General features: G+C 55.0%; 1 protein-coding gene across 1 annotated transcript in view; it reads right to left on the bottom strand.

Moving 5' to 3' along the window:
• DLGAP2 (DLG associated protein 2) overlaps positions 1-27,341 on the bottom strand; it is a 355,333-nt gene that overhangs the window by 58,165 nt on the left and 269,827 nt on the right. Inside the window, exons 6-7 of the mRNA XM_041737686.1 lie at positions 8,098-8,245; positions 2,339-2,558 (exon numbers count right to left, since the gene is read on the bottom strand). Coding sequence (XP_041593620.1) covers positions 2,339-2,558; positions 8,098-8,245 — 368 coding nt within the window. The remainder of the gene's footprint in view (positions 1-2,338; positions 2,559-8,097; positions 8,246-27,341) is intronic.

Raw genomic sequence — 27,341 nt, 5'->3', positions numbered from 1 at the left:
GCGAATCACGCCTGTATGGGATATTCCATTATTACTAGATGCAGATTAAAATTACGTTTGCATTTGTTCAAGGGAAGACAAGCTCGTGACACCAGTTTCTCCCCTGCAAGCATGCAAAAAGAGACATATTTAAGTAAATCTTACACTTCCAAATAATCGCTGTGATTCAATTTGAAAATAGCTTCCTTGGCATAATCGTCAAGACATTGTTTTAGAATCAAAGAAGAAAACCAATTTGTCAAAATAACCTCTCTGTCTTCACACACACGTCCACACCTACCCCTGGAGAGCAGCTATTAGAAGCTAATGTTGGTAAACGATCTTCTAAATATTCTGGTACAAAGTGATTGACATCCCGTTTGCCTCCGGGCGGGAAGTTCTGAATCAAACTGGAAGGTCAGTGGGCGTTCACGTCTTGTGCAGTTGGACTGTTTTCTCCTCCGATTTTGTTTTTCCAGATGGGGATTTTTCATTTCCTAAGTATTTTTCTCGATCTTATGAGCCAGACAACTGTTGCATGCCCTCTCGGCACTACCACGGAGAGAAAGATTGTAAAATGTGCGCGACGCTTAGGGTCACGCAGGAAAACGGAAGAGTGAGTGACTTCTCTGCACTCCCGTCCCTTCAGAATAGCGTTCATGCTAGAAATCACGGATGTTTCTGTCTCTCCCCTTAACCCGATTCCCAGACCCTTCCCTGACCGTGGCACGACCCCCGTGCCCTCAGCCTGCAGGGAGCCTGGACTCCGTAACTGGGCCGAGATGCAGGAGAAACACTGCAGAGAAGCATGTTCTGTGGCTTACTTGGTGTGCACGTTTTGGGGACACGACGATGTGCTTGGGAAGATGACACGCACCTGAGTTAGATCTTCAGTTTGAGTTCTGCACCGGTTCTTACATTTTCTCTAGGGAAAGTTTCGCTTTTATTCTCCCCATGATGACAGCTCTACACACAATAAAGTCATTTTCTACTAGGTCGTTATTGTTTCAGAGTGTTTCCAAAGATGATGAAAGCGCTTACTTATCACTTGTTCGTGAGAGATATTCAGCAAATGCTGGTGAAGACGCAGCAAAGGTCTCTGAAAGTGCGCTCACAAAATGCAACAATCGTCAAGCTCACTTATTCCCAAAGTTTCCAGTTTGGTCACTTTGCACACGGGGCAGAGAAGGGGAGGTGCCCGACCTCCTGGGAGGGGGACATTCAGCGCCTGCCGGGCTCACAGGGGGCACGTTACCCGCCGTGCCTTGGGAACACAGCAGCCCCAGCCAGTGTGCTTCTTCTGAACACCTCAAGCCTTCAGGGTCAAGAGGTGTCGCCGAGCCCCCGGTGGGAGCCATGGAGCCGCACAAACAGATCACCAAGTACCCGCACGCCCTTTGAAAACTAATCGCTAGGCTTATTGATAAATTATGCATAGTTGCTGCTTCTCCTGAGGGTTAAGGAGCCTAAGATCTCGAGGGCTGGTGTCAGGGAACCAGCTCTAGATGCAGTTCATCCTCCCATCTCCAGCCGTCCTCCCGGCAGCAGGCTTTCTGCTGCTGATGGGGTCGTGAGACCCTGCTCCCGCCCTTCCCGTCTCTTCCCCACTCCCACCTGGGGCTTGTTAGTCCCATAACATCCTTGCGATTTCTCAGACTGGTCCCTTCCTGCTGCAACATGTGCGCAGCTTCTCCGTCGGCCAGCAGTCAGGTGCCCTGGCTCCCCAACGTGGCTGGTTTCCGACTTTCCCTACTTGGCCTTTGCGTGGAGCCCAGCAAATGTTTATTCCTTTGCTGTTTTATGGCTTCTCCAGGCCATGCAGGTTCATTGTGCTACATCAACAGTAATGGAGCAGTGAGCTATCGAGCCCTGACACCTAGTTTCTGTGGTAAATTCTCAAAGGGGTGGGTATGGTTTTCCACAGGAATGCAAACACATGGCAACACTGGATCCACAGATCCACAGGGTGATTCGGGACCTACAGGAACGACGGATTTGCTCTGGGCCTGAATCATGTTTAGGGATTGGCCCAGGAACACACGTTCAGAGAGGATGTGGCCGGGTGTGGCGGGAGGTTGTCTAGGAGTCACTGCATGTCACTCAGGGCTTGTGGCCATCTATAAAACCTCGGTATTGAAGCACAATCACTGTCCAAATGTCAGCGGTACTTAAACTTGTTTCCTAGAGGAAACTACAGAAGTTACACTGATGTTTAAAGAATCTTGATAAAGAAGGGATCGCATTATAGAAAAAGAAAGGTCAGCTATGAAACAACTGCTTCAAAACACCCTTGCAAATATGACGTGGCAAGTGTGATTCAGCAACATGACTGACTGGAGGTCCGAAAGGGCATCCTTACCTGCTGTGGATCTGATGGTGGAGGTGGTGTTGGAGGGCGTCATGGCGGGAATACATTCATCGTCCTGCGAGTAGCCGGCTTGGATGGCCCGAAGGTAGCTGTGGCTCCTCGTTCGGAAGCATCCGGGGAGGTCCAGTGCGTCCATGGCCTGGGATTCGATCTCACTGAAGACGGATTCACACACCGATTCAAACTGTCCATTCATCTCTGCCTCGCTCATCTGGAACAACAAGGCACAGTTGGTGGCAAGCCCCGGCCAGGCGATCGTGGCCCGGTCACCAGAGGACAGAGAAGACCCAGTGCACCCTGACCTCACGACCTGTCTGCTCAGTACAAGTCCCTAGACGCCAGCCTTGGGCACCTGTTGGGCTTCGAGTGAGGCTTCTTGTGTGATTTCTTTCTAAACACAAGACACATGGTCAATTCCAGGCTGTATTGGAATCGTGCGGAGCCAACGCAAAGCCTGGCAGTGGCCACCGTGACCAGGCTGAGGAGACCCCGCGTGCATCAAGGTTAGCGCAGCGCTGGGTACAAGGTCAGCGCTCAGATGCCGGCCCTCTGCGCTGTCCCCACGGCCACAGGGAAGACCCAATGGAAACTACCAGTGGGCGCGCCATGAGCGGCTCGAGGGAGTCTAAAGTTGGAGACGGGCAGACAAATCGGGGTCGAGACAGACCCTGACCCTCCCATCAGCACGTCCTCAGTGAGCCGGCGAGGAAAGCAGATCAGAGACACACATACTGGTTTGACACATGACATGCTCGGCCACAAATTTCTTTCAAGTTTTGCCTATGGGGAATTATATCAAAAAACCGCAGATGGTTTTATGTCATTTATGTCAGAGATCCGCATTGGCCTGAAAAGGCCCCGACCCGAGGGAGGCAGCTCGCGTGTGGCTGCAGGATGTAGTGGAAACCCTGCTCTAACCCACCGTGTGCCCCACACTCCTTCCTTGAAGGAGAAAGCCAGTAACCTCTTTGTGCATCTTACAGACAAAGGACCAGAATTTCCGTGAGGGCTGGTGGTAGTACCTACAGCTACAGAAACAGCAGTGAGAGTGCAGAAATGAAGGCAACTCATCCCCCAAAACAAATAAAAAGTAGTTGAGAAGAATCTCAGATTTTGGTCCAGAGAGGCATGGAAAGACCTGCTCTCTGGAGCTGATGTGTTCACAGAGCCCAAAGGAGGTGGGGAAGTGCAGGTGACACCATGTGGGACTGAAGCCACAGCTCAGGCCCGGGAAATCCTAGGAGGATGCTGAGCCAATGGGGTCCAAGTTGTGGAAACAGTCAGCACCCTCCGAAGCTTCCTGTCTTCCTTTGTCGACTGTGAACTCAGAGCTGGACCTGCTCCTGGGGACTGCGGGCACTCAGGCACCACGGAGGCCAAGTCGGGAGAGGGGAGGGCACAGGGCCCGTGTCCTACTGGGGCCGGGCAGGCGAGTGGCCGCTGTGCAACACAGGATGGCAGGGCCTCCAAAAGCTAAAAGTGGAATGACCACAGAGTCCAGCGCTGCCGCTGCCAGGTGCTGACCCGTAAGGACTGGAAGCAGGGACTGGAACAGATGTTTGCAAACCCATGTTCACGAGCTGGACTAAGGCCTGCAGACAGGACGGGGGGGGGGGGGCGCTGACACCTGCTCCAGTGGGGGAGACCCTAGGGCACGAGGTCAAGAGGGAGAAGCCCATCAGACAGCAGGGGAATGCTGTGTGATTCTATCCAAGTCCCTGTTAGGGTCACGTCCACAGGGACACATGGCCAGGGGAAGGAGGCAGGGGGCAGGGGGCTGGGACAGGGGTCGGGGCAGGGGTCAGGGACAGGAGCAGGGATCAGGGGCAAGGGGCAGGGGGCAGGGGCAAGGGGTCAGGGTCAGGGATCAGGGGCAAGGGGTCAGGGGCAGGGATCAGGGGCAAGGGGCAGGGGACAGGGGCAAGGGGGCAGGGGCAGGGATCAGGGGTAAGAGGCAGACACAGGGGTCAGGGGCAGGTGGCAGTGGCAGGGGTCAGGGGCAAGGGCAAGGGGTCAGGGGCTCGCAGGGGCAAGGGGTCAGGGGCAGGGATCAGGGGCAAGAGGGCAGGGGCAAGGGGCAAGGGGCAGGGGCAAGGGGGCAGGGGCAAGGGGTAAGGGCAGGGATCAGGGGCAAGGGGCAAGGGGCAGGGGCAAGGGGGCAGAGGCAGGGATCGGGGTAAGGGGCAGGGGTAGGCATCAGGGGTAAGAGGCAGACACAGGGGTCAGGGGCAGGTGGCAGTGGCAGGGGTCAGGGGCAAGGGCAAGGGGTCAGGGGCTCGCAGGGGCAATGGGCAGGGGCAAGGGGTTAGGGGCAAGTGGTAGGGGCAGGGATCAGGGCAAGGGACAGGGGCAAGGGGGCAGGCGCAGAGGTCAGGGGCAAGGGGAAGGGACAGGGGTCGGGGCCCGGTGTTGCAGCTGGGGGAGGGCCTGCATCTGTCCCCAGGGGGCGTGCAGGCGCCAACGCTTCTACCTGGCACCCACGGCCGCAGGGATGGCTCTGCCCATCAGGACGCTGGTGGATGAAGGGGAAGCAGGTGAGCGCAGAGGCTCTGCCTGTGACCTCAGGAGGCTGGGCTGCGGGGCGCCTGGCCCAGGGCGAGGGCAGAAGGACAGCCGCCAGCATCATGGAGGCAGGGGTGGCATCTGGGGCATCCGCAGATGCTACCTGGAGGGACACAGATCCCACTAATGCTCGGGGGTGGGGTGGGGCTCGCCGTTTCAGAGCCCAGTGTGCTGACGGGCTGCACCCCTGCCAGGCTCTGGTTCACCAGGTGACGGGAGACCAGACGTCCTGACATCTGGCTCTGCGTCACCTCTGGGACGTGACACATGCAGACATGCTTCCTTGTGAGGTGTCGCCAGGCACAGACGTGGTGCCTCTAGGCACAGGCCACCTGTGCCCACTGACACTGCAGGGAACAGCCCGCGGAGGGGGAAGCGCCTCCCCTTCCCCGGTGGGGTCCCGTCTGAGGGTCGAGCGTGCGGGAGAGTCCCAGAGAGCTCAGGACAGGTCCACGACACGGGGGATGCCCTGACCCTGCACCGCCCGCGCCGACACAGCCTCCACGCTGTGCCTGAGGTTCCGGGAAAGCAACAGGTTCAGTGTGCGTCTCTAGTGTCTTCCAGGAGATTCTTCCAGGGAAGAAACCATTTGCTTGAGGACGGACCCCACCCCTCCAGCCGGTCGGTGGGCAGCTGTCACGTCCAGTGCCCCGACTCCTGGACGTCACCGCTGGGGCCCCAGGGCATCAGCCCACACACCAGACACCTACGGTTCTCTCCCCAGTGCGTGTGCCCAGGGAAGACAGGCCGGAGTCCGGAGACTCAAGATCGAATTCCAGCCCGGCTTAGAGATGAGCAAGCCTCACGGGAGCTCAGTCAGATGTTCAAGCTCATCTCTGCATTTGAGGGAATGTCGGGCATCGAGGAGGGAGCTTCTCCCTGCGTCAGCCACCCACTCGGGCCCAGGGACGCTGAGCGGTTCCCAGCTGCATCACCCGAATCGCGTCCTGCTCCACTCCTGGGAACTGCCTGCCCTCCCCTCCTCCCGCCGGCCGGGGTCTGACACGGAGTCACTGCAAACCTGTCTCCAGCCGGGAAATGGCCCCACCGCCAGGTGCCAGGGTCACTGTGAGTAACAATATGGGTCTTTTTCAGAATTAAGCTCCGCTTAAAGTCACATCATAGCACCCAGCAGTCGGAATCACTTAGGATTCCAGACGTCAAAAGTCCTCAAACACGTAGAACCCCCGAAAGCCCGGCTTGCCTACCAGGGCTCCCATTTACGATGACGAATCTTCTCAGATACAAGAAGGTGCGAGGACATGGTGCTTCCACCGACATACTTCGGAAGCCCAGCTTGGGTTCCCTAAAGACACGGCGTTGAGGGCAGTGATGCTTCTGCAACCGGGGAGGCTGGTGGGTCTCACAAGAGCACCTGGGGGGTGTGCCGTGCATTCGGTGGGAACCTTTTCTTTTTGAGAGCAAATCAGAACAAAAGAAAAGCATAACCAGACTCACAAACACAGAGAACAAAGTGCAGGTTGTGGAGCAGGTGAAGGGGGGCGGGAGGTGCCCGGAGGCCGCGTAGCAGGTCTCCAGCCACTAGCGGCGCACCCGAATCTAACGCGACATCGGTGTCGGCTGCTCAAAAAAAATAAAGACAGAGAAAGAAAAGCAAAGCCTGGAGGAGTCCCCGCATCTGTGGGGGGAATCGCTGTGTCCCGCTGCGAACCCTGATGGGGTCACGCCTGACGCTACAGTCGTGTTTGGGATGGGAGGCGGCGCAGGCAGAGGGAGGCGGAGGGGAGCGGGTCCAGAGAAGCCGGCCCTGAAGGTCCCTTGGAGGCGGCCAGTGTGCTGGGGGCACCCCCGCGCTCCGGCTGCATACTGACCGCTGCGTCACCCTGGACGTCCCCGTGCTGAAACCCGACATCTCCCCGACTACTCCGTGACCACAGTGATGCACCCGCTGGCCAACCAGTGTTGCCTTTGCTGTTTTTTGTATCAGTTGCAGGGGCACTGGCGGTCGTGGGGCGGGGGCCCCAGTCCCTGTGCCCAGGCCAAGGTTCAGGGCTAAGCCCCGTGGGCAGAGGCACGGATCGTCCTCTCCTCGCCTCGGGGGAGGAAGGGTCCCTGGAATTCTGTCCTAGATGCAGACCTAGTCCCATTTTTAAAGAAAAATAGCATCTGCATCGATGAAAGACATTGTGGCACAAGAAAAACCCAGACTGTTCAGTATAAAGTCCAGAGTCTTAGCTTCTGGCGAGAAAAGGCTGCAAGTGCAGGCTCCTGCCTGGCAGAGCATTTAACGCCCGAGGCGAGGGGAACCCTTGGGCGTATGGGAACCCCTGGCAGCTCGCCTGTAACCAGGAGGCCCTCGAACCAAGCGCTCCCGCTGCTGCTGACACCACCACAGGAGCACCCGCTGGCACGGCCGGAGCACTGGCCCCTGGGCGTAGGGCTACATCCCCTGCTCCTCCGACACCACGCGGCAGCCCTCCTCTGCCCACGGATGAGGGGGAAGCTCAGGGAGGTTAAGGGAGGCCTCGGGCCGTGGCAGCAGAGGCCGGGACACCGAGCCGAGCCGCCTCCGCGAGTGCCACTCCCGGCCCCTCCTCTGCGGGAGGCACCCACAGCCTTCGGTGAACGCCCACAGCTGTTTTTAAAGGCACCTGAGATCAGCGAGTGACCTGCTTAATTAACGACCGAGAAACCCCATTCTTATCCACCCTACAGCACATGGCGATCAGAAGCGCCAGGGACTGCCCACGTTGCTCTGGCGTTTTCTTTGAACCGTTCAAAACAGGGTGGGAAGGGCCGCTGGGCTCCCTGTCCCTGTGGCAGCCACGCCCCTGCCCCGGTTCGATCACCACGTCCGCCCTGGGGCCGCTGGGGCTACACAGGAGCCAGAAGCACGCCCGGCACTCGCTCCTCTGCGGGGCACAGCAAGCCCGCGCGGGCTATTCCAGCTCTCCTCGGGCCTTCGGGGTTCCCGGTGGGGCTGCCCGAGAGACCTCGGGGGACAGAGCCCGGTGGCCATGCACCCGCCCGGCCCGGCTCCCTGGGCAGCCTCAGGGGAGGCAGGTGGTCTGAGCTGGGACCCCACGGCAGGCTGGGAGGTCACCCCCGCTGAGCCGGGCCCTGGGGGGCGGCCGCAGGCTTCCGAGCTCTGTTACTGCTTCTGTTACTGCTCTGAGGACTCGGCCTTAGAGACGGGACCCCAGGGAGAGGGGAAGGCGGTTCCCGACCTGGCTCACACAGCTGGCCTGACTCAGGGTGCTGACGGCTCTCATGTAGCTCTGGTTCCGGGAGCGGAATTTCGGGGAGTTGTAGCTGGCCGAGGGGTCCAGGCTGTGGCCGGCAGGCACGTCGCTGGCAGCTTGCAGGTAGCTCTGGCTAAAAGAGAAAAGACACGAAGAGAAAAGGCGTTCTGTGAACACGCGTGGAAGGGGACGGGCAGGTGAGGGTCATTCCAACCAGCCCCAGGGGCCGCTGGAAGATTTTCAGTGGAGCGTGTGGGTCTTGCTGGACATGTTGGCCTCAGGCCCACCTTCTGCAGTGTCAGGTACACGCGCAAAGTTGTCAGGAGCCCTGGAGGATGCTGTTTGCAAAGCTGTTTGACAGCTGACTGCTTGTGGCCGGGAAGGGCAGGCAGGACCACCTTCGGTTAACAAAGAGGAACCGAGCACCCGTAATTCACACGGCACGACAGCACACGTGCTCCTGAATTTAAGCCCAAAGCCTGAGAATCTCACAAAAATCGCCTTAGCTTTCTTTCGGCAGCTTTCACACACTCAGGAAAATAACAGGAAATAAAAGGCTTGTCTTGGGCTGTGCAGCGTGGGACAGGCCGTGTGGCCGGCAGGGAGGCCCGCCCCCCGCCACCGGCTCGCCCGTCACCCTCCTGCAAACTCCCGCCGGGGGCAGCCTCCCCGACGCCGTCAGGCGGGAAAGCCGTGAGGCAGAGGGGCAGGCGGAAAGGCCTGCGTGGCTTACACGTCTGGCCCTAATGAATTAATTCTCTGTTTCAAGTCCTGTGGGCAATCTTTTGAAAAGAGCAAAAATTCATTTTATTTGATCAGAAACGGAGTCATAAGAGCGGATGTGGGTAAGCTTCTGTCCTGGTCTGGATGACAGCGGGAGCGCGAGGCAGGACCAGGCACGGGCGCGTCCGAACACCTACAGAAGCACCCGGTGGCCAAGCCCGGCTCCGCAGCCAGTTCCAGCTTGGGCCCTGCTTTGCAAAGTAAATTCTTGATGTAATTGGCTTTCTCTGCGATTTACCTGCTTCTGTAAAAATGGGACAGACAGCAGAGGAAAACTTGGGCTCAGCTATACGTCCCGAAGGAGGAGAGGTCATTTACCACAGATGAAGGTCAGTATTTCTGCTAAAACTAATACTACGTATTCTCATCTATTAACAGAATTATATGTAACTGATATTATAAATTAGTGTCATGGCAATTTCTGTTTTAAGCTTGGGTGTCCAACACATTCCAGGTCCCTCCACTCAAAATGAAACAGAATGAAAAGAGAAAGACACGGGCCGCAATGCAGGCAGCTGGGGCTCCGTGCGGCACGGGGCGGGCATGCTGGCCCCCAGCCTCCCCACCGCCCCCTGCTCGGGCTGGGCGTGGTAAGCGCAGCACGGCGGGCACCAGGCCCAACTGCCGGGGGAGACCCGTGAGCAAACCCACACGTGCGCACGGCCACCTGCTGTGGAAGTGGCGGGGTGGCCAGGGTCCGTGTGTGGGCAGCAACATGCCGACGGGGCGTGCCCACGACTCTGGGGCCCAGCGTGGCTGGACGAATGGCGCTGGCCGCCCCACGCTGGCCTCCCCACGCCTCCGCTCCTGTGTGTTGAGTCCGATGCTATGTGGGACCTGAGCTCCACAGCCTCCAGCAAACCCCTCACGCAGGCTCTTGGCTGCACTCCTGACCTTGCAGAAATGCAAACTTTCTGCATTTCCCCTCCTCTGCTTCCTTAAAATGGCTCATTTCACACCTTTGCATTTCTGCTGGTTTGTACCGATTTCTTATTTACTTGAAGTGCAACGGCTCCATCCCGACTACAGCACCACCTCACCGTCTGACCACCCTCCCATGAAGGGTCCGCGCCCCTGAACGAGGACCTGTGTCCATCCCTGGACCCACAGGTGAGCTCAGCGCAGGTGCCGGGAGTGCAAGATGTCCTCACAATGAACACAAGGGACCCCCTCGGCAGCCCTGGGGCGGCACTCACGCCTGAGTGATTCTGTGTCGCAAAGCGTCCTCAAACTCGAGATCTCAACACACTGGGCTCGCCACCCAAGAGCAGCGGCCCCTGAACACAGCTTTTCCTCTTAAACACCGACTCATGACCGTGAATGCTGGCTGCACACCATCGTGCTGGAAACCTGTACGCACTTCACATCGCACGTCCGGGACACTGAGTCACAGGAGGCTCACACGGAGCGCAGCGAGCTGGACCCTGTGCCGGCTGCCGGTCCCAGGGCGCACGCGTCCTGCTCCCTGAACGCAGCCGCTGAGTCATGGGAGCAGGGTGGTCCTTCATTACCATATATTCTAAATAGTCTTAAAAAAAAGTTCAGCCTCAGTAGGCTTAATAGTGGCTCAGTGGTTTAGTGCCTGCCTTTGGCCCAAGGCGTGGTCCTGAGGTCCCGGGATCGAGTCCCGCATCAGCTCCCTGCACGGAGCCTGCTTCTCCTTCTGCCTGTGTCTCTGTCTCTCTTTTTCTCATGAATAAATAAAATCTTAAAAAAAAAAACTTAAAAAAAATAGAAATTTCTTTTGTACCGCAACGGTTTAGCATTTTACGGCATCCCCGTGTCCCAGGAAGGCAGTTGCCCGTATACATGTCAGCCCCGGAGGCTGAAAGTCAGGGTGCAGGACTGCGGGCGCGGGCAGGGTGGCAGCCAGGCAAGCCCTATCGGCACAGAACGCCCAGCCCAAGCCCGGGGCCCTCCCCGCAGCGCCCCTGGGGACCCTTCTCACGTGCACATCTCCTCCAAGTGCCTTAGTGGGTCCCCAGGCTGGCAGTTCCTGCATTGGCATCCTCGGCTTCTGGGGTCCAAGCGCTCCCGTGCAGATTCACGCAGCTCAGAGAGCATGAGAAGCCTTCCAGAATAGCTGAGGATACTCGGCCCGTTTCTGTCCTTCCAGGCCCGTGGGTGCCGAGACCCCTGTGGGAGGCAGAGGAGGTGCGACCACGCTGGGGGGCGCACCCCGCACCCCGGGGTCCTCAGCACGGCGGACCCGTGGACTAGATGCGTGGGCCCTGCGCGCAGCCAGGTGAGCCCGCAAGCAGGTGCCGCCCAGGGGAGCAGCCGGGTCCCTCTGTGCCGGGCCGGGCATGGACAGGACCCCATCGTCTGCCTCAACGTGTCCCCTCAAATCTGGAGGCATCCCTCCCGCTCACCTGGTGTGGGGGCTGGGTCTGCTGTGGGGTCTCCGGAGGCTTGGGGCACCGGGGCCAGTCCGCAGTGCCCGCCCCATTATTCCCTGTCCTCACGGTGCTTCGCGAGGCACACATGTGCAGGGGGCGCAGGGGGACCCGGAGAAGGTCACCGGGCCCCGGAGGGGGAGGGGGCCGAGGGCCACCTGCGTGTCCCCGAGCCCACGGGAGGACCCCACACAGAGCCATCAGGGATCACAGACAGCACCAGGGAAATGGCTTTGGTGGATTTGGGACAGAAGCCAGATGGCAGTTAAGGCAACAGAATGGTCATATGAGTGACCATTTTGAATGATGTGTCGAATTTGTCCATGAAGAGGAGAGTATAGGGTAATTTGGGAAAAGTCCTGAGTTTGGGGGGAGAAGTTAATGTATTTTTAGGAAGTGAGACCCTGTGAGAACAGCCCCCCACTGTGTGCTGGGCCCTGGGGTGGGAACACCCTGTGAACACCGTGCAGGTGATGGAGTCCCGCCCATGAGGGGAGCCCTGCCCCGTGGCCCTTGCACACAAGTGTGCAGTCTCTTGAGCGTGTGCAGTGTGGCTCACGGCAACAGGCCTCTCCGGAATGTCCCCCCTCGCCTGGCACATGCAGCCCTCGGGTAAGGGGAACACGCGTCACGCTGCATTCGTCGTCGGTCTGGACACGGGGGTCCCGGAGCCGAGGCTCTGGACGTCCTCCGGGGGTGCGGTCAGGGAGTCTCAGCTCCAGGGCTGACGGGGAGGGGCCGTCCACATGGGCCCCGTGTTTCCACGTGAGACTCTGTCTCAACAACACATTTCACCTGTTCAAAAAATTTTTAAAATTTTTTTTTTAATTTTTATTTATTTATGATAGTCACAGAGAGAGAGAGAGAGAGGCAGAGACACAGGCAGAGGGAGAAGCAGGCTCCATGCACCGGGAGCCTGACGTGGGATTCGATCCCGGGTCTCCAGGATCGCGCCCTGGGTCAAAGGCAGGCGCCAAACCGCTGCGCCACCCAGGGATCCCCTCAAAAAATTTTTTAAAGAAAAAAAAGATTTTTCCCCCTAAATAGACACCCTAGAACAGAAAAGTGCGCCCTGTGTGTGTCAGGCGGGAAGCCAAGTGGCTGAGCAGCACGTGCCCTGCTGCGTGGCCAGCGGCCCTGGAGCCTCCGCGTCATGGTCCCACGTCTGCTCCGGAACCCAAGCCGCGGTCGGGCAGGGGCGGCACCTCCCTTCACCTTTCACGCCCCAGGGGCCCGGCCACTTGCGTGTCTTCTCGGGGACACGACTTGTCAACTGCCCCGCTTGAAAGGCCGGGTTACTGGGCACCCGTGGGCCCCGTGGCAGTGGAGCCCGGCGCTCTCCTTCGCCCCACTCGCTTCCTTGGCCTCACCCGTGGCTCTGGGTGCGCAGGGCCCCTCGCCACGACCCGCGCTGGGTATCCTCTCCGAGCGGCTCCTGACCCGGTCACGGCGACGTGGGGATGGTCTGGGCCGTCACAGCCTGGGGAGGGGCGTGGCCCGGGAGGCCAGCAGCAGGCGGTCCCCGGCCAACAGCGGCAGGACGCGGGCCAGACTCCGGCCACATGTCGGCAGGTGCCGAAAGGCCGGAGCCCACGCGTGTGGGGCTGGGCCTCAGCGCCCTCCCGCTCGAGCCAGCAGCACAATGGGGCTGGACGGTCGCCGCGGGCGGCCACACCACACTCTTCCAAACAACCCCGGTTCCAAGAGGACGAGTCTGGGTGGAGATTAAGGCCCCTTGTGCCGGTGGTCACAGGAAGGAGGCCGGCCGCTCGTGCTGCATGGAGCGGGGTCACGGTCCTGCACAGCGGCCGGAATTCACGCTCAGCCTAGTGGCCACGCGGAGATTGCTCAGATTGCGTGTGCGCTGCGCTGCCGCGACGGGGGCCCGCGTCGGGCCCCCGGGCCTGGGTGTGGGGTTCCACACACCGCCCCCTGAAAGGAGCCAGGCATCCTTGGAGGTTCGGCGGGTGCTGGGGCCAGGCCTCGGAGGAGACCTCGGAGAACCGGCAGTCCACCTTCGTCCTTCCGCAAGATAGTCTGGCTCCTCCAAGGTTCTCTGCACGTTCACGCGTTTCAGAATCTTCCTGTCATCACCTTGTCTGAAGACTGAGGCTGCTTTGAATAGTATTGGTTTCGAGTGAGGTCACTTTGGAACTGAACCTCTGTCTGGGGAGAGCTGACATCTCAATATCGACGTTTCCATCATTTAGTCTCGTCACTTTTCTTTAATTCTTTGGAGCAATACTTGTGGTTCTTAGGGTAGAAACTCAATAATTCTGTTGAGATGCTTAAAACCAATTTACAAATAACAAGTGTGGGTGAGGATGTAGAGACAGGGATATCCTCACGCACTGTGGGTGGAGTGTGACCTGGTGCAGACGCTCGGCGAAACAGTGTGGAGCTTCCTCAAAAACTCAAAACTAGAGCTGCCCTACGACCCAGTAATCCCACCACTGGATATTTTCTCCCAAAGGAATGAAAACACTATTGTGACAAGACACCCGCTCCCCGTGTTCCCTGTGGGATTGTTCACAATAGCAGAGACACGGAGGTGGCCCCGGGGTCCATCCGTAGACGAGTGGGTACAGAGGACGTGACGTATGTGTGTACACACTCTGGAATAGTACTCAGGCATCAAAAAGCATGACATCTTGCCATTGGCAACAATGTGCTTGGACCTAGAGGGTATTAGTGGAATACGTCGCTGAGAGAAAGACAAATAGGATAGGACTTCACGCATGTGTGGAATCCAAAACACAGAACAAATGAACACACAAAACCCAGAAGCAGGCTCTGAAGTACAGAGAACAATCTGGTTGTTGCCAGGATGGGGGGTGGGGAGGGGGAGAAGGTTACAGGGATAAGAGGTACAAACCCTAAAAGTGCAGATTTTATGTTTCCTGATTGTTCATTGATGGTCTAAAGACAAATAGCTGGTTTTTTACAGGTTCTGCTCGCACTCTGGTCTGGGTGACTGTCATTATTGGTTGCAGTATTTGTCTTGTACCTGCCTTGGGTTTTCTGTGTGAACAATCTCATCATCTGAGAATAAACAGAATAAAGTTCTTCCTTTTTAGTCTCGAAGTTCTCTGTCTTCTCGCCTCATTCCTGGCTGTCCTCTGCTCTGATGTGACTAGGAATGGTAGGCGTCGATGTCCCACCTCTTGCCTAATCTTGGTTTATCTTAACATTTCTATTGTCTGCATTTTGTGCAAATGTCCTTCCTCCAAATGAAGAAGTTTTATTCCAGGTTTACTGACAGGTTACTGACAGTTTTATTTTCTCCTCAAGTCTTGATATGATTATAACATGTTTCTTCTGTATTTGCTAACATGGTGGGTTCCTTCATTGATTTTCATTAAAAAAAAAAAGATTTCTTTTATTCATTTTGGAGAGAGCTACAGCACAAGCAGGGGGAGGCACAGAGGGGGAGGGAAAGCACCCCAAGAGGACTCCAGCCTGAGCACCGCACAGAGCCGACCCGCGACCCCAACACCGTTACCAGAGCCGAAACAAGAGTCAGATGCTCACCCCACGCCCCACCCGGGTGCCCCTCCATCACGGACTCATAGGCATTAAATCAACCGTGCGTTTCTGGAATAAGTCACAAAGAAACTATATAGTATTGGATTTGGACTGCTAATATTTTGTTAATTTAAAACAACGTATTGGTCAGTAATTGCCTTTTTTGAGTAACATTTTTTGGTATCAGAGTTATGCAGGCACCAATAAAAAAATAAATTTATCATAAAAAAATCTTAAAAATAAATAAATAAATAAATAAATAAATAAATAAATAAATAAAGTTTATTCATGCAAAAAAAAAATAAAGTAAGGTGAGAGGTATCCTATTGCTTCACCTGAGGTTAATGAGTTTGTGTATGATTTCTGTGAGAGCTTTCCTCAGGGTTTAGTGGGATTTACCAGTGAAACAATTGTGGCCAGAAATTCTCTTTGTGAGAATGTGTTAACAGTGGATCAAATCTTTTTAACACGTAATAAGGCTGTGTGGATTTTCTGGTTATTCTGTATAGGTATGTTTTTCAAAAATTGGTCCAATTCATATTAGCTGTAGAATTCATTGACGTGATTTTATTTACAATTTCCCCTTATTTTCCTTTTAATCTCTGTTGGAGCTACAATGACTCCCTTTTTTATTCCTAATATTTATAATATGTGTTCCCCCCCTCTCTTTTTTTTTAGGTGATCAGTCTTGCTAAGGTTTTATCAACTTTGTAAATCTTTTCAGATAACCAATATTTGGCTTTGCAATTTTTCTCTATTGTTCATTTTATACTTTACTGATTCTACTCTTTATTATTTCTTTCCTTCCCTAAATTTGGATTTAATTTACCCTTCCTTTCCTTGCTTGTTAAGGTGGTACCTCAGATTGCTGTTTCTAAGCCTTTCTGTTTTTTTTTCACATAAGCATGTAATGCTGCGAATGCTGCTTTGGGACTATCGCACAAACCTTCACATGATGGACTTTCACTGTCATTCAGCCCTAAATTACAATTTCCCCTGTGATTTTTTCTTTTTAAGATTTTATTCATTTATTTGACAGAGAATGAGAGAGAGAGAGAGCGCAAGCGCACAAGCAGGGGGAGTGGCAGAGGGAGAGGGAGAAGCAGACTCCCCACTGAGCATGGAGCCCAAAGCAAAACTCGATCCCAGGACCCTGAGATCATGACCTGAGCTGAAGGCAGACGCTTCACCGACTGAGTCCCCCAGGTGCCCTGTGACCTTTTATCTTTTATCCATGACTTTTTATCTTTGATCCATGACTTCTTTACAAGTGTGATATGGACTTTTCTAGGTATCATATCATATGGTGTCCCCTGATACTCAAATTCCATGTATATTAGTTTACTTTTTATTATTCTGTTTATTACTTAGTCTGTTTTTTCCTATTTAATCTTCCATTTCTTCAGCTTTTATAACCATTGCTTCATTTTCAAATTACCAAAGATTTTTTCCTTCCACTTTTTTTCCTCCCACTTTCTCAGTCTGCTCTTAAGCAGTGAATTCCTGATTCAGATTGTGGACTCCTTCATCCTGCAATGTCAGTTGGTTCTTTCCACTATCTGTTCACTCATCAAGAACATCGTTTCCTTTAAGACATAGAACCTTATAATAGCTGCTTTAAGCTATTTAAGCTCTTTTTGGCTCATCCAAACATCTGGGCCATTTCAGGGTTCATCTTCATGTGTTTCTCACTGGTGAGTTTCACTTCGCTACGACTTTGCATGGTTTTTTCTTCTTTCTTAACTACGATGGACATTGTTGCTAGAGACTCTGGATCCTGTTATCTTCCTCTGAAGAGTATTGACTTTCTGTGCTGGTGGATCGTCTTGAGCTTATGGATGCACGGTTTTACACACTCACGGGATGGATCTAAGGAAAGCTCCAACGGTTCACGGATTTAATATTCATGTTCTAGGTATCTTGCTATTTTTGAGACACCATGACTCTCTGGGCTTTAATCCTTAAACTTTTAATCTTCTTCAGTGGGTAGCAGCTGAAAACTAGACTTGGTTCAGGGGTCCCTAGTTTATACTCAGCTATTGGGGTTCCCTCACAATGGCTCCTTGGTTTCTGTGTTGTCCTTGTCCCCAAAATCTCCTGCCACTCTGGAAACCCCAAATCCTGTTCCTTAATATCCAAATTCATTACTTTGCTGAAATTCTTACTGTCCTAAACCATAAGGAATAGGGAAAACACTCAGAAAAGATTCATATAAATATGGATTTCATTGAGTGTGTTTCCTTTTTCAGTGTTTGAATATCATCTACTTCCTCCTGCTGTTGTTTGCTATCCTGTACTGTTATATTAAAATGTTTATATATTATATATTTATATATTATAAAACAGATGTATACAGTTGATCCTTGAACAACACAGTGGTCACTGGAACCTAATTGAGAATCCACGTTTTTACTTATCTCAAACTCTACTAATAGCTTAATGTTGACCAGAAGGCTTACCAATCACATAAATAGTCGATTAACACATATTCTGTATGTTTTATGTATTATGTGCTATATCCTTATAATAGGATGTTAGAAAAATAAAATATTATTTTTCTAAGGAAGAGAAAATATTTATAATACAGCATTTATAAAAAAAAAATCTATGTATAAGTGGACCAACGTGATTCAAACCCATGTTGTTCAAGGGTCACCGTATACATTTGTAGCAGGCATATATAATATATTCCAGAGTTTATCATTGTTTTTCCATAGGAGAGTTAGCACTCCAGAACTCTTACCCATTAGGTTTTATTCCTTAATATTATGTTGTCATGGTGGCATTTGTCACTTGTTTGGCTCACTGACATCCCAATCATTTTGTTGTGGTTTAGGGAATCCACCACTGTGAGAGGCAGTCTGACTCTTAGAGGGTCACACAGGCTGGGCATTTCTTCTTGCAGACTCTCTTAGAGCTACAGTATGGGCACATGACCTATGTTCCTTCAATGCAATGCATTTTCCCAAGACTTGAGGTGACAGCTAAGTCGAACCCATGCTTTGATGGCCACTGTGGTAGCTGCTGGGTCTAGTTACAAGGTTGTGGTGGCAGTAGTTCAGATGTCACCATCCTTGTCCTGCCCAGCGGTGTCCATGCCATGAGGTCTGTGCCCAGTGGGGCTGGAAATGACAATCTTCATGACAGTACTGCTGAGGTGGGGTTTATGCTCCTGGTTGCAGAGCTTTCAAACTTGCTTCTCTTTCCCTTCTGGGGATTCTCAGAGATGCCCCTATTCTTTTCATAAACTCCCTTTTGAGCTCATTTATGAGTCCGGAGGGAGTTTGCATACAGTCCTGCTGACAAGCGCTCCATGTGATGATGGAACTCTGGACCTGGGGCTGCAGGTGCTCAGAGGGACTGCTGAGGCCACACCTGAATTCCTAGGGAACAGTGTCTGTAGGTCCATTTAGCTCTGCTCAAAGCCTCCCTTGGGTTCTTTTTAAGCGAAAGTCTTTAAATTGGCCTTCCTACCAATATCTCTACGAGGAATTGTTGAGCATAACCAGAATAGAAGGTATCAATTTAATTCTTTGACATTTAACATTCCTGAGGTTTATTTTTTAAATTCAATGTGCTAACGTCTTTCCCTATAATTTATTTTTCCAAAGAGACAGAAAACAGAGGCTGGTATTTATGAACTTCTATAAAGAGTCAACGTCAACAGAGAGGAACTCAGAGGTGTGGAGACCAACATCACACAAGACTGGAGCAGAACAGACCCTCTAAAAAGGTTTTCTTCAGTGTTAAAATGTTCTCTCCAAATAGGTTTATCCAGCAAAATGAGTCATTCATCTAACAAACATTTATTGGGTGGCTATCACAGAACAAGATGATTGAATCATTGCCCCTTGTCCTTAGGGAACTGGCTGTGCCATCCATAAATTTTAATGGAATTCAATTTTCTGAAGGATGTGTTTAAAGGGAGCCAATGTCTTCCTGAAAATCCTGTCTTCATCCTGCTTAAACTATGTTATAGTTCAACTTCTGAATTGTGTTTTAAAAGAAAGGTGACAATATTGTGCAGAGGAATATGAATTAGATCGCACTTTAGGGAAAGCAGAGAGGTAAGAAAATCAGAGAGAGTGGACAATAGTAAGGAAAAGCTCCCATCACTTATGTCCCATGTTTGGGTGTCGATATATCAGTATCAACAGATGAAAACGTTTCAAGATAGATGATAAAATCTGCTCTTATTAGAAAATTATAAGTCTGTAAGCTTTCAGAGATTAAAGTAATACATGGAAACAAGAAGAGAAAATTTTTAAATAAGGGTTAGATCCTAAATATTGTATGTTTATGACTGTAGTACAATATAGTACAAAATACATTGCAAATGTATATTATTAAATTCTAAGTGAGGCACCGACACTTTAAACACGATCTGCAAGTTCCCTGAAGCGTTCACTGTAATCCCCACGTGATCGGGCAATTCCACTCCTAAATATGTGTCTAAGAGAAATGAAAACATGTCCACACAAAAATCTGTGCAAGGATTCGCAGCAGAATTACTCATAATAGCCCCAACATGGAAGCAAGCTTGACATCCATCCCTGAGGGATGGGTAAACACTCGGGCCATGTCCATACAATGGGTGTCACCTCGCCGGACACCAAAGGCATGTATCAAATGACCACATTTAGAGGAAGCTCCCGGAACAGGCAAGCCCAGGAGGCAGAAAGCAGATCAGTGGTTGCTAGGGGCTGGGGGTGTGACTGCCGTGGGTTCCGGGTTCCTTTCTGGTGTGAAGAAATATTCTAAAAGTGATCACAGTACAGACCGCGCAGCTCCAAATAGACTAAAATTGTTGAAGTGTGTGCAACGGATGGATCGCATGGTGTATAAATCATATCTTCATAAAGCTGTTAGAAATCAGATACCAAAGAGGCTGTATTCAGTTTGACGTCACTGGTAAATCGAAGTGGAATGTACGTTCACAACATAGATGGGGAAGGGATTTCCAAACATTAAGTGAGACCCCACTGCTGCCTTCAGGTCACAGGCTCCCAGCAGCACCCAGAGAAGACGCGGTAGGGTCATGGTGACGGCAGATCTGCCAAGAGTCCTTTGGTCGTCTAGGATGCTGGTTACGACTCTCCAAGGAAGGGCTGGACACCCAGCTTGTTTCATTAAGGCAAGAAATCCTGACGGAGGGGAGAGAGTGCCCATGGGTCCCGGAGCGGTGATGCAGGTGAGACCCCAGCACAAAGCTCTCAACGCCCCCCGATCCTGCCTGTGGGACTGGGTGTCCTGGGTAAGCACTGAACATCAGCAACGGATGGTCCCCACCGCGCGACGAGTGAACAGCTGAGAGCACGACGCTGTGCAGGGCTTGTTTCCTCTCCGTGGCCACCACTGGGCCTGAGTCACCCACCAAAGGACCTCAGGCTCCACTGCCCCAGGAGACAGAGCACCGTCAGCGGGGTGCGGGCTTTGCAGGCTGCGGGGGTGGCCAGGGGAACGAGCCGGGACTAAAAGCCTTAAGTTGCTAAATAAAAAAGGTCCTGTACTGAAGGGGCATTTTAGCCAAACAAGGATGGAGGAAGTCTCTAAAGCTAATGTAAAAAGTACGGGCCGGGCTCGGATGCCAGATGTGGGCACGCAGGAGAAATTCTCGCTGTCCTCTGCTTTAAGTCGTGAACAAAAACTCAGAGGAAGGTGGAAATCGCCCTGCTTCTCAAGGATGTTATAAATCTCCTCTGAAAGGAGCCGCAGCTCAGCATCGGCAGGAGTGGGGACAGAAATGCAAATTCAGTGTTTCCACCACCTTCCCCTTAAATCATGCAGCTTCCCGAAGAGGGAAGGGATAAATGTGAGAAGAACAGACCCGAAGCCAGAAGACCTGGGTCTGGACTCTGACTCTCGGCTGGGCGCACCCTCGCCCAGTGAGGGTGGCAAGTCCCCGCACCCCCCATGATGATGATGATGATGATGATGATGATGACGACAACGAAGGCCTTTGTCAATGCTGATCTTTTCCCGCTTCTTCTGGGTTTGTTGGGAGGGTCCCGGAAACTCAGGCCTCAGAGGGGGAGGGCGGGAAGCTCCTGCTGTGTACGTGGTCCGTGGCCTGCCCACTCCTGCCCCTGGGGCTCCTGGCGACAGGGGATGCTCGCGTTGCCCCCCCGGGGAGCCCACAGCAGCACTGGGCACAGGCTGGGCTCGCCGCCTGCCCCAGAGAGCTATTCTCGTGCCTTTCATGATTATTCACAGCTATGCCTCTTCTATGTTGGAGAGTTGTTTTCTTTTTAAACCAAGTACATTGGTTTTCTCTTTATAAAAATTTCTGCCAGTTACTGGTTTATATTTAAAGGCTAGTGTCAAGGCAACGGGGAAACATTCATCCGCTCGGTGGTTTTCCGAATGCTAACCCGTACCCAGATCCCCTGGGTGCTTGTGAATAGTGCAGATCCCCAGATCAGACTCCCAGGGACGGGTCTGGGATGTTTAATAAACATTCTAGGCGAGTCTGTTGCAGGTGGTCTATGGACCAGGCCACATTTGGGAAATGCAGATCTACTTGGATACAGGGATAAGGAACCCCACTGAAAGCCCTTTAAAGAATCTGGATTTGTATCCATTTCACCCGCAAATATCAGCACAGGAATGAAGCTTCCTTCCGGTGGGAGGAGACAGGGCCTGTCTCTACGTCATCCACGAGCTGTAACGCATTCAGAGCAGGGTATCGAGCCTTGTGTCCTGCAAACCAAGCCCCCGGCCATATAGATCCTGGCCCGTGTGAGTAGGGTCTACGTGTCTGCAGATCCACGAAGTGAACTTCAGTGACTCATCGGGGGAGTCATTTGTTCAAATGTCCTTAGGCACCTGTTCTGAGCCCCTCGTCTCAGGCTGTGGGAACAGAACCACCTGGCTCTGAAGTGTTGACACTGGTGGTGACGACGGGACGTGGAATGGGGGCGCCCGGGAACCCCGCGGTGGGGTGGAGAGGCAGCACCAGGAACACCGGCCACCGAGGGGAGCTGGCCTGGTAGTCTGCCCTGGATCTCATCATCTACTAAGTGGTCACACATTGGCCCGCAGTTTCCTGCCCGGAGAAGGCTGGAGCCACAGCAGGCAGCTCCGAAGTGCCCGGTCACCCTGCTGGCTGGATCCCCACCTGTCACGAAGACAGGAGCCGCCCTGAGCTCTGAGCTGGGGAGAGCAGGGCCACAGACGCGGCTCGTCACGGTGACGTCGCACCCGGGACGTCAGGGAGAGCGAGTCAGGGGGGCCCCCCCGCACTGGGCTGTGCGCTCCAGTGACCGGATTTCCAGGGCCGACGAACAACTCAGACGTTCAGAAGAGGCCTGACAAGCAGGACAGGAGGAATATCGTGGCCAGGCCAGCAGCTTACACACTGTAACACGGGTGACAGCGGGGACGTCCGCGTGTCAAACACACTGACACGTCAACTAATACATTGACCGGGTGTCTCCCATCATTTAACTGTTCACCTAACTACGACCAAGTACGACTCGCTGAGCGACAACCACATGCGCACCATGGTGCCAGGCGCAGAGACACAGGACGCGCCCCTGCGTGCACGGCCTCACCTTCCCCGGGGGGAAGACCGGTGACAGGGCACGGAACTAACCAGCTTCCAGTCGTGGTGACAAAGAGCCAGAGTCACTCCTCCCCGACGTGGGTGGTGGACGGGAGGGAGAGGAGGCACCTCCCAGGATCACGGAACAGACGCGTCTCCTGGGATGCGAGGTCCCTGCCGTGCACGACCCTGTGCATCCCAGGCCCGGCTGCCAGCCCCACGGAGGCTGCCCACGCCCACCCCACCTGGACTCCGCTCACCCCTGGCTCACGAGCACAAACCCTGGAGTGCCCCAGAGCACCCCGCCGTCCCTCCAGTGGGACCCTCGGTCCATAACCACCACCCTGGGCCCTGCTCTGCCCCCACCCCAGCCCCCTTGGCTCTCTCCCTCCCGGACTGGGGCCCGCAGTGGAGCCCCGGGGGCGCCCCACACTACCTGCCCATGTGTGGGGTCGGCCATGTCCTGCCCCCACAGCTCCACAGACACCCTGGGGGCTCCTGGGCCCATCCCACTCCTGCCGGATGCTCATCGGGACAGCGACCGGCACGCCAGCCACCCCCTCCGAGCCACTTCCAGACACCACTCAGGCCTGCGCTAGGTGCCCACCTCTCCATGGGAGCTGCCCGGCTCTCGACCCTTCTCTTGCGAGCACCCTGCACCCCGAAAACCTTGGGTCACACAGCAAACCCTGTGTCCTCCTCCCCCTGCCTCTCCCACCACTGACTCCACACCTGCCTCCAGAGCATTTCTGGACCAGAAGTTCAGCAAGGACACCCCATGGGGTCTCCCCCCCAAACAACCAGCACACTCGAGCCTCAGTACAGAGGCCCCCGCACCAGGTCTCACCTCCCACTGCCAGTCTCTCCATCAAGGTCCCAGCTCCCTCCCCAGTCTCTCCATCAAGGTCCCCCCTCCCACTCCCAGTCTCTCCATCAAGGTCCCAGCTCCCTCTCCCAATCTCTCCGTCAAGGTCCCCCTCCCACTCCCTGTCCCCCAGATCAGATCCTGAGGCTCTCTCCTCTCTATCCTCAGGGAATCCTTTGTCCTTATCACGCCCTGAGAACACCCTGCTGTCTCTTTTTTCAAAACCCGCCTAGCCTCTGACACCTCCCTGTCCCTGCTGCCCCTGCTGCCGGGCCTGAGGCCTGCAGGTGCCCCCTAGGAAGGCGGGTGCTGTGGGCAAGCTGGTCTCCCCGGGTCAGCCCAACTGCACCCCAGGAGCCAGCATTCTGTCAACGAGACTCCGTCCCTGACCCTCCTTCCCTGAGGTCAGGCTCGAGGGCGCCCTGGGGCGTGTGAGACCCCTGCTGCGCGTGGGCCCCCTGCCTCCCGATCCCCAGGCCCCGGGGAGCTCCGGGCGCCTGGCCTGCCTGCAGCTCGCATCCTGCTAGGGGGGTTTAGCTGCATCCCCCCCGGCGCTCGGCTCCTCTCTGATGTCCCATCACGACTCCGCTGGCCTCACGGCTGTAAAGGCCACCTCTGTGTTGAAGCGAGCCCGACGTCCCCCGCGCGGGGCCCGGTCTGCCGCGCACGCCTCTTGGTGACCGTCCTGAGTGGGATCTGCCTTTACTGTGTACCTTCTGTCCGGAATGCCCGGCCCTGGGCTGGATCCTTTCCCTCACCTGCTCAAACCACTCGCTTCGTGTGTCCGTCCAAGGAAGCAGCCCAGCGGGGTAACAGCGGGAACTCGGGGCCGAGCCCTGCTCGGTCTCCCACTGTCCTCCTGGCTCTGCTCATAGCGGACACTGCCTCTTCCCTCAACGTGCTCTTGCCTTGGCTCCTGCGGGGGCCCCTGTCCGAGATCCACACACTGAGCTCCCCGTGCTCCGGGGTCCCGCGGTAGCCCCCCAGCCTGCAGACCCCAGCCCTGCTCCCATCCCCGCGGCACCGATCACCGTCCACCACGCCATACGTGCCGCCCAGGGATCGCTGAGGAGCTGTCCGGTTATTGCCTGTCTCCCGGGCGGCGAGCAGGCTCCGGGGCTGGGGTCTCCCCCCTTGGGTTCATCATGCTTCTGGAGAGCTAGAGACGGGGGCACAGCAGCTGTCCGGGCACCGAACACGTGAACACACGAACCGTGCCATCAGGGTCCCCCTGCGGTGCTGCAGAGCTGAGCGGCCGGGCGCCGTGCTGCCGGCTTGGGACAGTCTGCGTGAAGCAGACACGAGCCGAACAGACACCCCGAGTGGCAGTGACGAGGTCCGAGCCGCCGCAGACCCGTGCCTCGTGCCACATCCACCTGGACGTCGGGTGTATCAGCCAGGACCTTCCCGCCTGTGTTTGAACGTCTCATGTTCAAAACCAAGATGCTCGGTGCCTTAGAGCCTCTCCACAGTGCTCCTGAGCGGACGCCCAAGGCTGCCAGGCCCGATCTCATGACGTGTGGCAGCCACGGTACGTCCTGACTCACAAATACCAACAGTATCCGATGCTTTCTCACAGAACGGTGTCTTGCTCCTTACAGCGCCCGAGGTCACCCGACAAGCATCGAGCATCTAATATATGCCAGGAACTACGCCGGGCATTGAAACGATCTTCATTCATTGGGCCACTGATCTGCTTGTTTGACAAGTATTTACTGAACGCTTTTGCGCAGCACGCACTGTCCCAGGAGCGAGGAAGGTGGCAGCGAGCGTGACCAGAAAGGGCTTGCAAGGGAGAGACAGACCACCGTCAAGCCAGAAAGTCGCACACAGTGACAATGAGCCAAAACTAAGTGACAAGGTCGCTGCTCTAGATGGGGCATCAGGAGCAGTCCCACCGAGCAGGTGCCACGTAAGCAGAAAGCTCAGGAGAAATCAGTTATACGAAGAGGAGCCATCTGAGCAAAGGCAAGAGCAGGTCCCCTTGGGAGCGGGCCCAAGGCCAGCACATCTGCGGACATGAAGACCAGAGCGGCCGACAGGCAGGGCCTGAGAATACACACATCCATCTCCGCGATGGTGCCAGGTCACCCAGAGGTGGGGGGCACCCATGCCAGGGCTTGCAGCAGGGCACAGACACGGGCTGGCCCATGGGCAGGAGCAGGAAGGTCATCTGGCTCAAAGGAGGGGCCGGGGGGTGGACGGACGCGGGGCATGCTCAGGACGCAGGGGCCATTCTGGGGTCATCCCAAGATGTTTGCTTATTGCTTTTTTTTTTTTTTTTTAAAGATTTATTTATTCCTGAGAGACACAGAGAGAGGCAGAGACACAGGCAGAGGGAGAAGCAGGCTCCACGCAGGGAGCCCGATGCAGGACTCGATCCCAGGACTCCAGGGTCACACCCTGGGCCAAAGGCAGACGCTCAACCGCTGAGCCCCCAGGCGTCCCTGTTTTCTTATTGTTTGTACAGTTGTGTTTGCTGCTGTGTTTCTGGGCGCTTATTCCTCTCTCGCTATGGCCTAGTCAGAGAATGGGATCTGTATGTTTCTATATTTTGGAAATCCTTAAGCTCAAAAATCAACATTTAGGTCTCCTAACCTTTTATCTTGCAGTCGTTTTGGACTTCCTGTCTTAGGCCTAAAAGTGCTGCGGAGTTACAATACCCCCCCCCCCCCCCCCCCCCCCGTGCACCTTTACATAACCGTGGTACGACTAGAAACACAGGACGTCACACGTGGCACAACACTCTTCACTAAACGCAGGCCTGGTCAGTTCATGTCTCCCCACGGACGACCTTCCCCGGGGTCCAGGATCCCATGTTGCATTTGGTTGTCCCGGGCCCCTTCTCGCCCCACCTGTGGCCTCTCCCCCCCCCCCCCCCCTTGCCTTTCGTGACCCTGACACTTTGGAATTCACCTGTCCCTTGCTTAGAGAAATGTCCCTTTGTCGGGCTGCGTGAAGTCCCTGTGACTGGCTGGAGGGGACGCATTCTTGGCAAGGACCCCACAGGAGCCCCGTTGAGCTTGCTCCCCGAGGGTCTGTGGTGCCCGGGTCCTAGGGGTGAGGGTTCACCCAACGAGGACCAGCGGGGGTGCTGGGTGTCTCCTCAGCGGCGAGCCGAGCACTCCCCTTGGATACCCGCCTTCCCTCGCTGCGGGCCCAGTGAATACGCCGGGGCTCGCTGCCCGGTTGCTCTGCCGTCGGTACCGCTGTCCTGCCCCCCCCAGCTGCCCGCTGCATCAGTAACGTATCCCGGTCAGCACGGACGCATGAGCTACGGATCCCAACCTGTCTTATTCTGCCGGCTGGGAGTCCCAGGCGCGGCCCCCGGAGCTCCTGCGCGGGGGTGTCCGCATCCTTCTGACCTGCTCCCCTCCCATGTTAACACTTCCTTACTTCCTGGGACCGCCTGGTACTGCATGTGACCCGGCACGTTCCCTGCCTCGCACGGGACCAGACCTTTCTCCAAAGAGCACAGACACCTCCTTTCACAGGAGACTGGTGTTTAGGGACCATGACGTGGGTGCTACACCCCGGTGCTGGGCGCTGGGTGCCCTTCTCCCCGGGGCCCATTGCCTCCGCGCCCTCTGCAGACAGCGCCCAGAGAGCCGCGCGTGCACACTCTGCCACAGGTGTGTACGTGTCCGGCTGACGTCGGTATCGACCCACCCGTGTCCGTGCACACCGAGTTGTTCCTACCTCTCTCTCTGACTCCCACAAAACACCACAGGGTTCATTTCAAGTTTTCACCTTCCCCCATTTGCATGGTCCTCCTCCAACAAGGGGACACGTGGGTCTCGTCAGCCACCATGTACTTAGTCATTAGCTGTGGTTCGAACTGCTCACCCAAGTGCCTGTGAGACACACGTGTCTGAAACGGGGTCCCCCTTTCTAGGACCCCTTGGTCTTTAGCCTCAGAGCGTGAAGTCAGATGTTGCAGAGAGTCCCCAGCTGCTTCCCTCCCCGGCCCGCCCCCACCTGCAGCACCGTGACGTCCTTCGAGCCTAAGAACCTCGTTGGCGTCTGTAGTCCATTTGGGGTCCTTATTGATTTTAGCTAATTGTTCACTCCTTGTGAATCATGATTACAGCTCTGCAAATTGGAAATGCCTAACAAT

Source organism: Vulpes lagopus, chromosome 22 (genome assembly GCF_018345385.1).
Source record: "Vulpes lagopus strain Blue_001 chromosome 22, ASM1834538v1, whole genome shotgun sequence".
NCBI lineage: Eukaryota > Metazoa > Chordata > Mammalia > Carnivora > Canidae > Vulpes > Vulpes lagopus.
Note: the sequence above shows the minus strand (reverse complement) of the source record. Positions and strands in the feature narration are given on the sequence as shown.